The 15,183-nt window shown below is 42.6% G+C and overlaps 2 protein-coding genes across 5 annotated transcripts in view; one reads left to right on the top strand and one right to left on the bottom strand.

Annotated features, from left to right (window-relative positions):
* LOC105482169 (ARF guanine nucleotide exchange factor 1) overlaps positions 1-7,829 on the bottom strand; it is a 154,689-nt gene extending 146,860 nt beyond the window's left edge. For 2 of the 4 annotated variants that reach the window (XM_071068140.1, XM_071068141.1), the window contains exons 1-2: positions 7,599-7,755; positions 7,253-7,425 (exon numbers count right to left, since the gene is read on the bottom strand). In XM_071068140.1, the coding sequence (XP_070924241.1) occupies positions 7,253-7,376 (124 nt within the window). In that variant the 5' untranslated portion in view covers positions 7,377-7,425; positions 7,599-7,755. Of the gene's footprint in view, positions 1-7,252; positions 7,426-7,598 lie in introns of those variants that run through there. The other 2 variants (XM_011742148.3, XM_071068142.1) reach the window with 2 other exon arrangements.
* LOC112426735 (uncharacterized) lies at positions 7,375-15,048 on the top strand. The gene is made up of 3 exons (XM_071067431.1): positions 7,375-7,482; positions 7,741-8,394; positions 9,439-15,048. The coding sequence occupies exons 1-3, from the start codon at positions 7,375-7,377 to the stop codon at positions 9,586-9,588; spliced, it is 912 nt and encodes a 303-aa protein (XP_070923532.1). The 3' UTR covers positions 9,589-15,048.
* The last annotated feature ends 135 nt before the right edge of the window (positions 15,049-15,183 follow it).

Here is a 15,183-nt window from a genome sequence, read left to right as displayed (position 1 = left end):
TGAATGAAAAGATAACATAGGTTATAAACAAATTTAGTTATATGTTAATAAACAAATTTAGTTATATCAAGTCTAAGCAAAACAAAATAATCAAAAGTAGAACACAAAACTTTTAAAATACTTTTGAATACCTGAGCTCAGACCTTTTAAGAAGCTTTTCAAGAGCCTCTACTTATGACACACTAAAGCCTCAGAATAACTGCTTTCTAGATTCATGAAACAATCAGAGACGAGCCAAAGACAGGATTGTATTGTGTAAACATACATATAGTAGACTCTATAAGTGGAAAGTTGAATAAGAAATCAAAATGGGTCTGAAAAGTTAGGATAAAAAGGGAACTTGCATTCATTTCCTAAGGCTGCCTTAACAAATTACCATAAATTTGGTGGCTTAAAACAACAGAAATTTCCTCTCATAGTTCTGGTGGCCCAAAATCTAAAATCAAGGTCGCAGCAGAGCTATGCTACATCCAAAGGCTCCAGGGAAGAATCCCTCCTCTTCCTTACAAGGACACCATTCACTGGATTTAGGGCCCACCTAATAAGACCCTAAGTTGAGGATCTCAATTTCACCTCAAGGTCTTTCACTAATTACATCCACAAAGTTCCTATTCCAGGAAAAGAACCAGACAAGTGAAAGGCTCATTTCTTTGGTAAAAAAACCTCCCTGCAAAAAACCTGACAAGACAGGCTGGGCGTGATGGCTCACGCCTGTAATCCCAGCACTTTGGGAAGCCAGGCGGGCAGATCACGAGGTCAGGAGATCGAGACCGTCCTAGCTAACACAGTGAAACCCCGTTTCTACTAAAAATACAAAAAAAAAAAAATCAGCCGGGCGTGGTGGCGCTACTGGAGAGGCTGAGAGGCAGGAGAATAGCATGAACTCAGGAGGCGGAGCTAGCAGTGAGCCAGGATCGCGCCACTACACTCCAGCCTGGGTGACAGAGCGTGACTCCGTCTCAAAAAAAAAATCGACAAAACAAAATTGAAATTATTTTGTGTTATTCTCAGTAGAAAATATCCTATCATCAGAAAACTCTATCATTAAAACATTTTAAATACATATAAAAGGCAGGATGAAAATATTTTACTATATAAAAACCTATTTCCCAAAGGCTTTTTCTATCCTAGTGTTCCCCATTGAGGTGAATGCCATCTTCCCTACCCTGAAGCTCTGGTTACAAGACTGGATGCCATCCCCTCTGTCGACCAACCCATCAGCAAATCCTGTGGATTCCAAAATATATTCTAACTGCACACAATTATCACTCTTTCCACTACCACCAACCTAGTCTAAGTCCCCATGGTCTCTGGCCACAGTGAGCCTTTAAAAATATAAACATGCTGTCACTAAAATCCCAAATCTGCCCTCCCCGTCCTATCTTTCCCCCTCTCTCTCCCATCCACACAAGCCTCCTTGCATCCTGAAACACACGGAGCACACAACCATCTTGCTGTTTCCCCTGTTTCTATTTCATTTAGTCTGAAAGACTAAATCCCTCACTTTTGTCACTTCTCTGCTCAAATGTCATCTCACAGACAGGACTTTCCTGACAACTCTAACTAAATCAGCACTCCCACCCTTTTCCCTTTAACCTTCTGAACTCTTTCTTCTGATGATATAAGGTCGTTACTATCACCCTCACCCTACTAGAATGTGTGTTCTATGAAAGCATGTTTGGTTCACTGCTGTATACCCAGCACACAAGAGGAGTTCAACAAATACCTGATTGAAATATATACCTAGTTTGGAATGACAACAATAACTTACTCAAGTATATTTTTCCCTTTTCAAATATCCTTCCTCCATTATGTGAGGAATATTATGACAAATATTTCCCCAAATGATTTCCCATTCACAATTTTCTCTCTAAGTTAAACCTTAACAGGAGATACAAATGAGTTACCTGCCCCTAGATGGGGTGGGAAAGAAAGCTAGTCAGCAAATAGTCCTCTGATGTCGACATTTCTCCTGCTCCTTATTTCATACTTGCTTCTCCTTCCCACACTATCAACACATCTACTGCTTTCCCCAAACCTGTGTTTACAGAAACACAGGTTTGTGTACTGGTTTCCCCAAACCTCTTCTGGAAGATGGTTTCACCAGTAGTTAGGGTTATTGTACTTGCCCTTCTTTCCCCAGTGTACCAAAGTAAGTTCCAAGGAACAACATATCCTACGGGAGTTAACTGAGTTAGCAGACAATGAAAAAGGATCACATACATTCAGGAAAATCTTCATTAAACAAAATTCAGCAGGTGTCTTTCTTGGAGGACTTTTCAGAATCTTAACTATGTTCATGTGCATTATAAATTTCCCAAATGGAAACAGATTATACACTGTAATCCAAACTTATTTTTTCAACCCAAACTTATTTTCTTCAAAGAGCTTCTCTAAGAACTTGTAGTCGCCGGGCGCGGTGGCTCACGCCTGTAATCCCAGCACTTTGGGAGGCCGAGGCGGGCGGATCACAAGGTCAGGAGATCGAGACCACGGTGAAACCCCGTCTCTACTAAAAATACAAAAAATTAGCCGGGCGCGGTTGTGGGCGCCTGTAGTCCCAGCTACTCGGGAGGCTGAGGCAGGAGAATGGCGGGAACCCGGGAGGCGGAGCTTGCAGTGAGCCGAGATCGCGCCACTGCACTCCAGCCTGGGCGACAGAGCGAGACTCCGTCTCAAAAAAAAAAAAAAAAAAAAAAAAAAAAAAAAAAAAAAAAGAACTTGTAGTCTACAACATTTATTTTATTCAACACTATTCTGGAGCAAATGTCCTAAAAACAAATCTGAAATGTGAAAGAAAAGAACAAATGCAAATAGGATCAATCTTTCAGTTATGTCATTAATTATAGTCTTCTACCCATCTCAAAAATTCAGGTAGCTTGGCTTACTGAAAACACTTTTTACTTTAGATATCAAAGAAGGCTTAAACAGAGATTTGTTAATGGATTTAAATTATAATTAAGGTGTTCACTGATGTTTAAAATATTTTAAATTAAGGTATTCACAGGATATTGTTTGGGTATAAATCATTTTTTTCATAAATGGTGAAGAGTGATGAAAATTAACGGTTACCAAAAGTAGCATAAACGCAGAGCCCAAAGCATTCAGGTAATTTCCCCTCCACCCACATATCTTTTTTATAACACCACCAACAAAAATAAGGGTGGGATTAAAGGGGCAGAAGGAAGCAAGTTCTGAAAAGTTTGAGTCTCAATATTATATTTCTGGATGAAACTATAATTATAGGTAATAGACTCTTATATAAGAAAACTAAGTCAACAGGATCACTTTATAATATGAACAATATAAATTCATACCCTGTCTGATGCAAAAATTACTTCCCTAACAATTCTGTCTCCATTATTTTCCCATATACCTCCTGGGAACCCACCCTAGTCACTGCCAGTATATGCCTCCCCTTTCCCTTTAAAACCTTCTTCTGGTCAGCTCTTCACCTCTTCCACTCTTATTTTGTATCAGTGCCAGTTTCCAAACTTGAACTCTTTCATCCTAATATTTGCAGAGTATCTTCATAGATATTCGATGTTAGAAAGCGTAAGTTGAACTAGTCACAATCCTAACATAAAAGAAACTCCTGAAACTTAGAGGCCTTACTGGAATAAGTGCCAACTGCACCCTCCCTAGCAGATAAACAATGCTACCTTCAAGCCCAATCCCACAACAATCCTAAATTCTTTGAAACTAAAAATAGCTCAGCTGTTGTCTCATCTGCCAGCAGATGGCCAGACTATTTTTAAGTCAGGATTCTCAAGAGCAGGAATGGATCAGGCTAAGCTAGGGCAGCCTAGACTTCCTCTCTCTGCAGAGAGCTGTAGTAGGGCAGGTACCAAAAGAGGGCAACCTGGAGCTGTTCCTGGACCTGTGGCCTTCACACCAGTTTTAACTGGGGGGGGGGGGGGGGGCGGGGATTATTTCTTTTTTAACCATTCTTTACTTCAAAATAAAGTCTGACATAAGAAAATCTGAAAAACGTTTTACATTAACTCTGCATCCCTTTAAAGGTTTTTCTTTCTGTGAAGATAAAAGTTCCTTGATATAGTGTCTTTGAGAATGGATTCTGTTTTAATGAAGTAAAATCTCCCCAACCTAGATGCTGTTTCATAAGTTATACTTTTTTGCAAAAAAAGTTTTAAGAATACACGATAAGCTGTAATTTCATGAGTACAGTTTACAGAAAATCCATCTATAATTGGCCATGTTAAAAGGTAGCTGAATTAATTTTGAATGGCAATACTCTGAAATCTACTCACATGCCAATACAATGATTTTCAAACAAAAAAGGATTAAAAGTCTGACATACTATGTATTTTCCTGTTTACTGTCCATCTCCCTTCAGCTGTATGCTCAATAAATATCTGGGGAAAGAAGGAAGACAGACATGTGGGTATTTAGAAGGGTTATAACACCACCCACAAAATGACCTCTGTATCTCCACCATCCAACACCCACCCACTCACAATCTATAGACGCGAGAGGACTAAATCAGGCCTTTTCAGTTTGCTTTCCCATCCTGCTTGATGCCCACACAGATTACCAACAGACCAAAGTGGGCCTGGCCCAGGTCTCAATAGTGAAGTGGAGAAGATAAGTCTCAAATGGTTTTCAAGGACAATATATTTGTGGGCATACCATCTTCCTGCAAGACATACTTTACAAAATGAGTTATCCCTCCCAATTTATGTTTGGGTGGTGATGTAGATAGACTGCAAGGGAAGAAACAAAGTTCACCAGGGATTAGCTACCATGAGATTACTGAGATTTTGCTTTGTCGGAGGCTAAATGTAACTTTGTGAAATGTGGGAAAAAATGCCTTATACATCTCAAGTAAATAAAGTACTGTGATGCCTAGCCCCTCCCTGGATAGTCACATTCCTCATAACAAGCTTCTACTGAGTATACAGAAGGGACAAAAAAGTAAAAACTGGCAAAATCTGGAATAGACAACCCTGCTACAGTTGGCACACATATCAAGTAATCCCTACCTCCAGAAATGGCAAGGACCATTTAGAGCCCTACATAGGCCCTCTAAAGATGATGCTCATGAGTGGTAGGGAATACCCAATGCATGAGTTAACAGGACAGTGCAATCACATTCATGGCACATTAGAGGAGATGTGACCATACAATCATTAAGTTCAATATCCTAATTTTACAGAAAACTTAAGGCCCAGGGACTTGCTAAATACAACGACGTAACACAACTGGGATTTAAATATAGGATCTCTGACTCTCATTCCAGCAGGCTCTCCATTAAAATATGCTTATTTATGTTACCATTTTGGAGAAGGAAAATATATACATACACACAACACACTCCATTTCTTCAGTTTGATACTTACAATTTAATGTATTAAAAATATGTTGTAACATGAAAAATCTGAATTATAAAAAATTAAGGCCAGGAGAGGTAGCTCACACCTATAAACCCAGCACTTTGGGAGGCTAAGGTGGGAGGTCTCTTGAGCCCAGACTTGGAGACCAACCTGGGCAATATAGAGAGACCACCATCTCCACCCAAAAAAAAAAAAAAAATTAGCCAGGTGTGGCGGTGTGCCTGAAGCCCCAATTACTTGGGAGGCTGAGGCAGGAGGAATGCCTGATCCTGGGAGTTTGAGGTGGCAGTGAGCCCTGATTGTGCCACTGTGCTTCAGTCTGGGTGACAGAGCAAGCCCCTGTCTCAACAAACAAAAATTTTAAACTTTAATTTGAATCTCTCTAAAGTTCTTTCACCTTCAAGTAATTTATAAACCTACATATAACAATTATTTTAAAAATTCTAAAATCACTTTCTCCCCAGTCCCACCCCAATTTAATTATTCCTTTCAGGATCTAGATATAAATACAGTTTCTGCCACTAGACAACGGTCTTCTCATACACGGGGAACAGTCTTTTGTTACCAACAAAAATAACAAAATGCAAACTTCAAGTCGATGAATAAGGTGAAAAAATAAACTTAAGCCCCTTATACTACACACTCAAATTTTTTAAGATGAAATTTCTTTGACGTTTTCCATATTACCAATTTTAACGATCTAGGGGAAAAAACTACGGTATATCACAGCAAATTAAATAGTAGTCTTCTACTTATTTTGATAATTAAAAACTAATTTTAAGTTGTCTTGACTCCTTAACTTTAGCATACTTTATTGTGGATTTTCTCCCTTTCAAGAAGGCTTTTTTCCAAAGCCTATTTAGCAAGCTTCCTTTTCTTGCCAATTTGACTTAGTGTATTTCCAGTGCTATAAAGTGTAAGCATTAGGAATGCATCTTTGTGTTAAATGGTCTCTCAAACGATTTCATCTTTGATGGATGCAATAGATCTAACAATGTTCCCCCTTTAACTATTCCTTATCTGCCTAACCTCATAGGTAGGAGGTATTGTTTAGATTTTCCCTGCTGCGGGCTTCATTACACTAGATCTCTTCCATCTGAACTATAAATCACAATTCAAGCTTGAGAGCAGCTGCCACTGTCCAGACATGTGGCTAGTGGGTGTCATTGTCTTTTTCATTTTCCTCATTTCAAACCCTCCCTTCCCTTGTCACCTAAAGCCATTTTATCTAAAGGTTCTTTGCTTCCCTGCTTTCACGCCGCCACCCCCACCCCTTAACCACCGGACTTGTTCTTCCAGGTCAGCCCAGTCAGATACAATATTACTCTATGTTTTTCCTGTGGCAGAGGCGGAGAGATGTCAGAACCGGCTGCACCTCTTGTGAACCCCTTCTCAAGACTGTCAACAAGGAAACAACTTCAGCAGCCTATCTCCCCAAAGTACCTCGCTAAACGAAAAAGTTATTGATAATTATGATATGGAACATTTCCCACGCCCAATCTTGACATACCGGCCCCACCTCAATTTCCAAGCTAATAAACAACAGCTCATCTTCTGCTTCATCACAAAGGGTGGTATCCAGTCCGCACCTCACGGACCACCAACAAAATCCTCACTCTCAAGTCGATCCCTCGAACCCAGGTGCCTCGCGATCCTATGCCCGGCCGAGTTTCCCAAGCCCAGCTCACCGCCCTTCCTCCTCTACCCTGCCTCTGCCCCACATCCAGCCGAGTTCCTATCAACTCCAGACAGGGAGCAGAGGGCTCCGCGAGGGCTCCCCGAGGTCAGAAGCGCGGGCCTCGGGCAAGCCTCGGGCGACCCCAGCCCCCCACGGGCGCCCCCCTTGTCCCCCCGCCCCACAACAAGCACCCCATCCCCCGGGCCTCCTCCCCACTCACCTAACGCCACCTCGCAAGCTTTGCGCAGCTGGGAGTGATGCGCCTTCTTCACTTCCTTGTCGGCCAGTATCTTCTCCAGGGCCCGGGTCAGGAACATGTTCTTCGTCTTCTTCCCCTCATACATGGACGCAGAGAAGGAGGCGGCGGCTCGTCCGACCCGCGGCTCCCAGCGGCTGGAGGGGAGGAGGAGGAGAAGAAGGAAGAGAAGAGAGAAAGGAGAGGGGGTGGAGGTGGGGGAGTGGAGGCGTGGAGGGCAGCGGCAGGATCAGGAAGGGGCGGGCGAGCGAGACTAGCCGCGGTGCCGCCGAGGAGCGTCGAGGTCCTCGCCGCGCCCGAGAAGCCGTACCTCGAGGGCCGCGCCCGTCGGGCCTCAGCTTCTCCCGGCCCGGGGGTCGCGTCCCGGCCGCCCCTCTCACTCGTCCCTCCGGCCCTGGCGGCGGTAACGGAGCCCGGCCTGGGAGGCTGTCTGCCGGGAACTGAGGGACTAGGTGGCGGCGGCTCTCACAGGCACCGCGAGAGGAGGGCTACCCTTGCTACTGTGGGGATTAGCACCCGCCGCGGCCGCGAACTGGCCTCCATCACCGCCGACCTGCCCCGGCCGCCATGTTGGGAGGAAACGACGCGTCACGCAGCGGCCGAACGGCTGCAGAGGAGGAAGCGGCGGCGGCGGCGGCGGCGGCGCTGCCTGCCCAGAGCTACCGCGGCGCCGGGAGGCTGGGGGCGGAGGGCGGCGCGGAAGGAGCGGGCCGAGCCGCAGCGCTACGGCGGCCCGGCGGGGCCTCCAGCGTTCGCCTGCAGGGCGGCGTGGGGCGTGGCGGGCCTCGGGTGGCGCCTCGCCCAGCATTTCGGGCTCTTGGCTGCGGCCGAGCTGCGGGACCGGAGATCCCCCCCACTCAGCACCCCTGCTCCTGCCGAATGAACAGGACTTCTGGCTACTCTGCATCGGCTCCTCTAACTTTCTGATGGGGGTGCAATCCTTTGCATTCCAGGGGTCACAGGAACACCCGCATCGCCCGTTCTCAGCCACACTGGGTCTCCGCCTGCATCACTGGACTCTAAAATTTCCTCCTTCCCCGGTGCACGGAACTGCTATCCAGGACTGTGCTCTCCGACTACCTCAGGGAGGATTCTGTTTTGGAAAAGTAAGCCAAAACCTATGATAAGGGTTGGAAAATGTTTCACTTTTTTCTCTCTGTCGGATGAATCGGTCAACTCTAGACTTCAGGTCCCTTCTGAATCGACTCAGTTAAGGTGAATGGTTGTGAATGAGGTCCCGTAGAGCCCTGTGTTTCTGTGCCTTTAATACTAAGATTTAGTCCAGGACATGTAAACAAGTTTAGAATGGAAAAGCTTTAAGTGCAAACAGATTAACACACGTGACCATGTGTTTGCATTAGTCTGAGTGTAGAACTCAAATTTCTGCAATATTTAATTTCTACAGTTTCCTTCTGAGCAGAAAAAGAATACCATAAAAATATATGCAAACATTTTATATGGTGATCCAGGGTCACGTCTTCGAGTTCTAAGCTACTGTGGCTCCATCCACACAGGTTCCCTAGTATTTAGTATGCATCTGTCACTGTTCATTGCTTAACTGTAGGCTTGTCCTAACGCAACCATCCAAACCTAAGGAAGGAGAAACTTAAGTGACTGTGAACTTAGTGAAGTGACCGGATTTGAGAAGGCTAAAACCCAGAGGAAATAAAATGGAAAACTTGAAGGTGACAAATTAAAGTGAAAAAATAGATTAATTTTTTTAAACTTTATTGTCCTGAGAAACAAATCTATAAATTAATTAATTTTATTTTAGAGACTATCTCTAGATTACTGGAAATAAAGGATTCATTATACTCTTAGATCAGGTATAATACTGATTTCTGTGTATACGTTAATAAACTTTTTTAGAACAAGTTCCATTTCTTTTATTTTTTTCTTCCCTTCTTTCACAGGTGTTGATCCATTTCTAATTCATCTTTGTTTCTTCATAATGGAGTGTTGTGCCAGGTACTGTTGAGGGTACTAGCTGATCACCAAACCCATTTACTCTCTTTCTTAGTATAGAATTGCATTGTCCAGCCTCACTTGAAGTTAGGTGTAGCCATCCAGTCTTAATCTATTGTTAAAAAAACAAGAAACTCCCACAATCTTTAATGCTCTTTCCCTTCTTTTTTTTTTTCTTTTGGTAGAAACGGCATCTCACCATGTTGAACTCTTGGCCTCAAGCGATCCTCCTGCCTCAGCCTCCCAGTGCTGAGACTACAGGCATAAGCCACCATGCCCAGCCTCTCTTTTCCCTTCTATGGCCACATGCTGAAGATGGCAGAACCACAAGTTAGGAGTCTTAGTTCCTGAATTGGAACTCTTGGAGAAGAACCATCTACACATTAGGAATACCTATTTTGGACTTTACATGAACGAAGCAGACTCTTCAGTTACGTTTAGCAGTCAGCTTTATCGTAACAACATACTTGGGATTCACTGATGAACAAGACAAGCTGGCACCTGTAGTCCCAGCATTTTGGGAGGCTAAGGCAAGAGAATGACTTGAGGCCAGGAGTTCCAGATGAAACTGGGCAACATAGCAAGACGCTGTCTCTACAAATAGAGAAAAATTAGCCAGGCACGGTGGCATCCACCTGTAGTTGCAGCTGCTCAGGAGACTGAGGTGGAAGGATCGCTTGAGCTCAGGAGTTCAAGGCTGCAGTGAACTATGAGATGATAGTGCCACAGCATTCATAATCATCTCATCTGCTTGCTTTGCTTGTTGATGGGTTGCATGTTTCTCTTATAAGTGCAGGGACCTCATCTCTGTCTATTCACTTCTATGTGCCCATCATCTATTATATTGCTGGCATAGAGAAGGCATTTGCTATAAACTTACAGAAACTTGGATAAATGGAAGGCACCAGGCTAAGACAAGCATGATACCTGCCCTTTTGAACCTTACAGTGTAGAGCAGGAAAAAGATATTAAGTCAGTAGTGAATATACAATTACAAATCTGTTAAGTATGATTAAAGAATAGAGTGCTATGAGGGAATCTACTTTGGACTATAGATTCACGGGTGGCTTCCCTGAAGAAGTAACATTTAAATTGAGACCTGAGAGAAGAGTAGACATTAGCCAAACTAAGTCATGAAGAACTTTCCAGGCAAAGTCTCTTGGGGTAGGGGGAAGCTTGGCAAGTTTTAGGAAACAAAACAAGGCAGTGTGGCTGAGAGTTAGGATCAAGGGGAATGGTGCCAGTCAGGATGAAGAGGGAGCTAGGAACCAGATCATTCAGAATCTTGTAGGCAATGTTAGGGGGTTGCAGTTTCATCCTAATAGCAATGGAAATTCATTGAAAGGTTTTGAAAGTGGGGGATAAAGTGATCCAATTGGTGATTTAAAAATAATCCCTCTGTTACATGGAGAATGGATTGGAGGGGACAAGTGAGGATGTGGCAAAACATTAAGGAATTTATTACAACAGTGCAGGATGGCTTGGTCAGGTCCAGGGCCACCAAGCCAGGTTGTGGAGACCACGCCCTGCACAAGGGAGCAAGTGTGGCTGAAATCCAGCCCCACTATCTGCCCAAAAGAAGAGGCTTCTTTCTCTAATTTGCATAAAGGTTAGCCCAGAAATGACAGTGGTGCCATGGAGATGGAGCAAAGTAGACAGATTTGGGATATACTTTGGTGGCAGAATAAATCAGACTTAGTTAACTGGAGTGCAGGTTAGAGGGAGAAAGAGGTCACAAATGAATACCAGGTTTCTGCTGGGAACCAGTGAACAGTTGGAAATGCCATTTGTAGAGATAGGCTAGATGGAAGATTTGATGGTAAAGTGCAGTTGTCAGTTTCAGAAGAATAAACTCCTCTGAGATATGACCTAACCCTCCCAGAAGGAATGATTTGCATCTTCCTTTGAGAGGACAACTCATCCTCTTCCCTTGCTGGGCTTACCCAAAAGGTGGTGGTGCTTGAGGGTGGAGTGGAGTAGGAGTAGTCTTAGGAGATGGGCACTCCTATCCACTTGAAACTCAAGATATTAACTCAGACCTGTAGCAAAAATAGAGTAAGACTCTAGAATAAAGTTGATGCTCTTGGATATTTTCTTTTCTTTTTTTTTTTTTTTTTTTGAGACAAGGTCTGGCTCTGTCACCCAGGCTGGAGTGCAGTGGCGCTATCTCGGCTCACTGCAACCTCCGCCTCCCGGGGTTCACACCATTCTCCTGCCTCAGCCTCTCGAGTAGCTGGGACTACAGGCACCTGCCACCACGCCCGGCATATTTTTTGTATTTTTAGTAGAAACGGGGTTTCACCGTGTTCGCCAGGATGGTCTCTATCTCCTGACCTTGTGATCCGCCCACCTCAGCCTCTCAAAGTGCTGGGATTACAGGCATGAGCCTGGCCTATTTTCAATCTTTTATTGACAGGTACACAGGGAGTGGCAATGGAGATTTTTACATAAAATTTTGAGTACAGGCCAGGCATGGTGGCTCATTCCTGTAAACCCAGCACTTTGGGAGGCTAAGGCAGGTGGATCACCTGAGGTCAGGAGTTCGAGACCAGCCTGGCCAACATGGTGAAACCCCCGTCTCTAATAAAAATACAAAATTAGGCAGGCGTGGTGGCGGGTGCCTGTAATCCCAGCTACTCAGGAGGCTGCGGTAGGAGAATTGCTTGAACCCAGGAGGTAGAGGTTGCAGTGAGCCAAGATCACGCTGCTGCACTCCAGCCGGAACAACAGAGTGAGACTCGGTCTCAATAAAAAAAAAAAAAAAGAAAGAAAGAAAAGAAATTATGAGTACGTTCCCCTGTATATATGGTTCTTTTACTTTTTATTATTAATGTTGTTTGGTGCTAATACAGCTATTTAAATAAATCCAATCTCAGTATTCACTTGTACTTGGCTCCTTGCAGTTTTCGAAACATCCAAATTTTATCTCTGAATTTCTAAAATGTGTATCCTCTAAATTTTGAAATATATTTTTCCTTTTTTTGTTTTGTTTTATTTGTTGTTTCTTTTTTTTTTTTTTTTTTTTTTTTTTGAGACGGAGTCTCACTTCGTTGCCTGGGTTGGAGTACAGTGGAGCAATCTCGGCTCACTGCAACCTCCGCCTCCGGAGTTCAAGCAGTTCTCCTGCCTCAGCCTCCCGAGTAGCTGGGATTACAGGCGCCCACCACTAAACCCAGCTATATATTTTTCTTATACATAATTGCTTTCCTGAGTCCATTTTTCTTTCAGTTTGCACTCGCACCTTCCTATCACCTAATTCCCCCTCATCATTTTCCCTTCCATCTGTTAGTTTGCCGCGTACTGGCTGCTTTGGCTTTTCTTCTTGGATAATTTTCCCACTTGTTTCCAAAGAGTCAAATAATATCAAGCAATAAAAGACTTTGATCTGGGTTTTAGCATCTTTGTTGGTGTGCTTTATCATAGTCCTTTTAAATATAGAAACACATTCAGTGGAACACAAAGATTAAAATCTGAGTAAAATTTTAATTAATGTGGAGCATATTTGATTGATATTAAAAGCCAATATTAGTTAATATAAAAAATAACATCATGTTTACTTGACTAAAAAAAACTATATGATGCCTCCAGTAGTCTTTCTCACATAATCTCAGAATTCTGTTAATTTTTAAAACATTCCATAATCTGACTCCTGACATTAGTAGAGGTGGAAAAAAAAATTATTTTCCCTCTACCTGTATTAAGTTAGTTCATTGACTGGGGCTGTGCAAATTAGATGAACAAAAGACAGATTAATAAAAGCAAAGATTTATTAACGTCTGCATGACACAGTTATGGGAGTTCTCGGTGATGAGTAACTCAAAAGTGTGGTGGTTAGAACTTGTTCTTACACAGCTTCTTAACAAAATAATAAAGTTTTAGAAAAATCCTACAAAGGAAAGGACTTTGAATTTCTAGCATAGCAAATTTGGGAAGGTAAATATATGAGAGAACTAGCAGAAGATGAAAGCTAGGTAATAAAATTTGTTATGTATTATTGAATCCTAAGGGTCCACAGGTGTCTCCAGTGATTAACTTCTGTCCTTCCTGGTAAAGGGCTGGGGGTGTGGGAGTGGACCGGGAGGAGACACCTTTACAAAGCCAGGATTACAGTTTGGCAAGTCTAGCTCCAGGACCCATATTCTAAATGACTATGTCGCCCCTGTAACAGTTTAGTTTGTTTTTTATGGTAATGCCCCAGTCCCTCTTCCTCAGTTATACACATGTAGGCATTCATGTTTCAGCACATTCCCTTCTCCAAATCACCCTCTACCTTTTATCCCCATGCAACGTACTCATATAAACACCAAGTTCATTCACACCTGTGTGCCTTTGTTCGTCTTTCAAATGATCCAGCGTATTCACTGCCACCTTTCTTTTATTTGTTCTCCCCAAAGGCTTCCCAACCTTCAAAGTCTCTTTGAAATTCCATCCTCTCCTAAAAGTTCTTTCTTTTACCTGCATTAACACTGTTCTCTCCCTTCTATGTCTTACAGCATTATCTACCTCACACTTTATGCCTAACTGTCCCCAGTAGTGTTTAATTCTCTACTTTTAAGTTTTTGAAGACTAGGCACACACAAAAAGATGAGGCAGCCAACTTAGCAAAAGATGAGAAACATTGATTAAACAGAAACAATCAGTTTTGCTGAAACCACAATAATGGCATGACTAATAGAAGAAAGGCCATCTCCAGAATAAATCGTCTGCTTTCTTGCTTTTCATGTGAGCTAACTTGATATTCCACTTTCACTAGTGTGCTTGTTTTTACCTCATTTATTAAGACAATAAATGGATATAATGTATCCTTAGCCAGGCACAGTGGCTCATTCCTATAATCGCAGCACTTTGGGAGGCCGAGGCGAGCAGATCACCCGAGTTCAGGAGTTTGAGACCAACCTGGCCAACGTGGTGAAACCTGGTCTCTACTAAAAAAAAAAAAAAAAAAAAAAAATCAGCAGGGCGTGATGGCTCATGCCTGTAATCTCAGCCACTTGGAAGGCTGAGGCAGGAGAATTGCTTGAACTTGGGAGGCGAAGGTTGCAGTGAGGCGAAATCGCGCCACTGCACTCCAGCCTGGGTGACAAGAGTGAAACTCAGTCTCCAAAAAAATAAAAAAGGATATAGTGTATCTTTAAACTGGGCGATTCTACTTGTTATCCTGCAGGTAAGGTATCAAGACATTGGACAGGGCAGACAGAGGGATAACATGGTGTATTAAATAATTTGATTTAGAAAGAAAAGAAAGCAAATTTTTATAGAATAAGAGACTATAAGGTGGTATTTGATAAAGAGAACATTCCAAAAAGTTAGAATGTGGTTGCAAAAATAAATAAATAAATACAAATCTAGAGCCATATGGCTTTCTAAGAATTTAAAACCATCCAATGCTAATCTTTTACAGAATAATAAAATTGAAAGCATAAACTCTTAAATTTTCCTAGAATGTTTGATTTCACAATTCTCTAGCATGATGAAAGGTACTTACTTTCAATCTATAGCACTATACTCTACTTTTCTCTACACCATTGTAATTTTTCCTGGAAAGTCACACCAATGATAGCTACTACTTATTGGATATTTACTTTGTATGAAGCTCTTGACAAGCATTAAGTCAGTCCTTAATCCACAACTCAGTGATATATATATATATCTCATATGTTTATGAGATATATATATCAAAAAATATATATATTTTTTTACAGTTGAGAAGGAGAAAAGTTCAACAAGTTAATTGTCCAAAGTTACAGTGTGGCAGAACCAAATACAAATCTAAGTTTCTCATTTGCCAAAATCCATGGATGCTCTTTTTTTTTTTTGAGACAGAGTCTGGCTCTGCCGCCCAGGCTGGAGTGCAGTGGCCGGATCTCAGCTCACTGCAAGCTCCGCCTCCCGGGTTCACGCCATTCTCCTGCCTCAGCCTCCAGAGCAGC

This window comes from Macaca nemestrina, chromosome 8 (assembly GCF_043159975.1).
Source record: "Macaca nemestrina isolate mMacNem1 chromosome 8, mMacNem.hap1, whole genome shotgun sequence".
NCBI classification, from domain to species: Eukaryota; Metazoa; Chordata; class Mammalia; order Primates; family Cercopithecidae; genus Macaca; species Macaca nemestrina.
Note: the sequence above shows the minus strand (reverse complement) of the source record. Positions and strands in the feature narration are given on the sequence as shown.

Coding starts and splice junctions, on each gene's coding strand:
- LOC112426735 (XM_071067431.1), top strand. CDS start 7,375: ATGGACGCAGAGAAGGAGGCGGCGGCTCGTCCGACCCGCGGCTCCCAG. Junction 7,483..7,740: donor AGAAAGGAGAGGGGGTGGAG/GTGGGGGAGTGG, acceptor CTGAGGGACTAG/GTGGCGGCGGCTCTCACAGG. Junction 8,395..9,438: donor GAGGATTCTGTTTTGGAAAA/GTAAGCCAAAAC, acceptor TTCTTTTGGTAG/AAACGGCATCTCACCATGTT.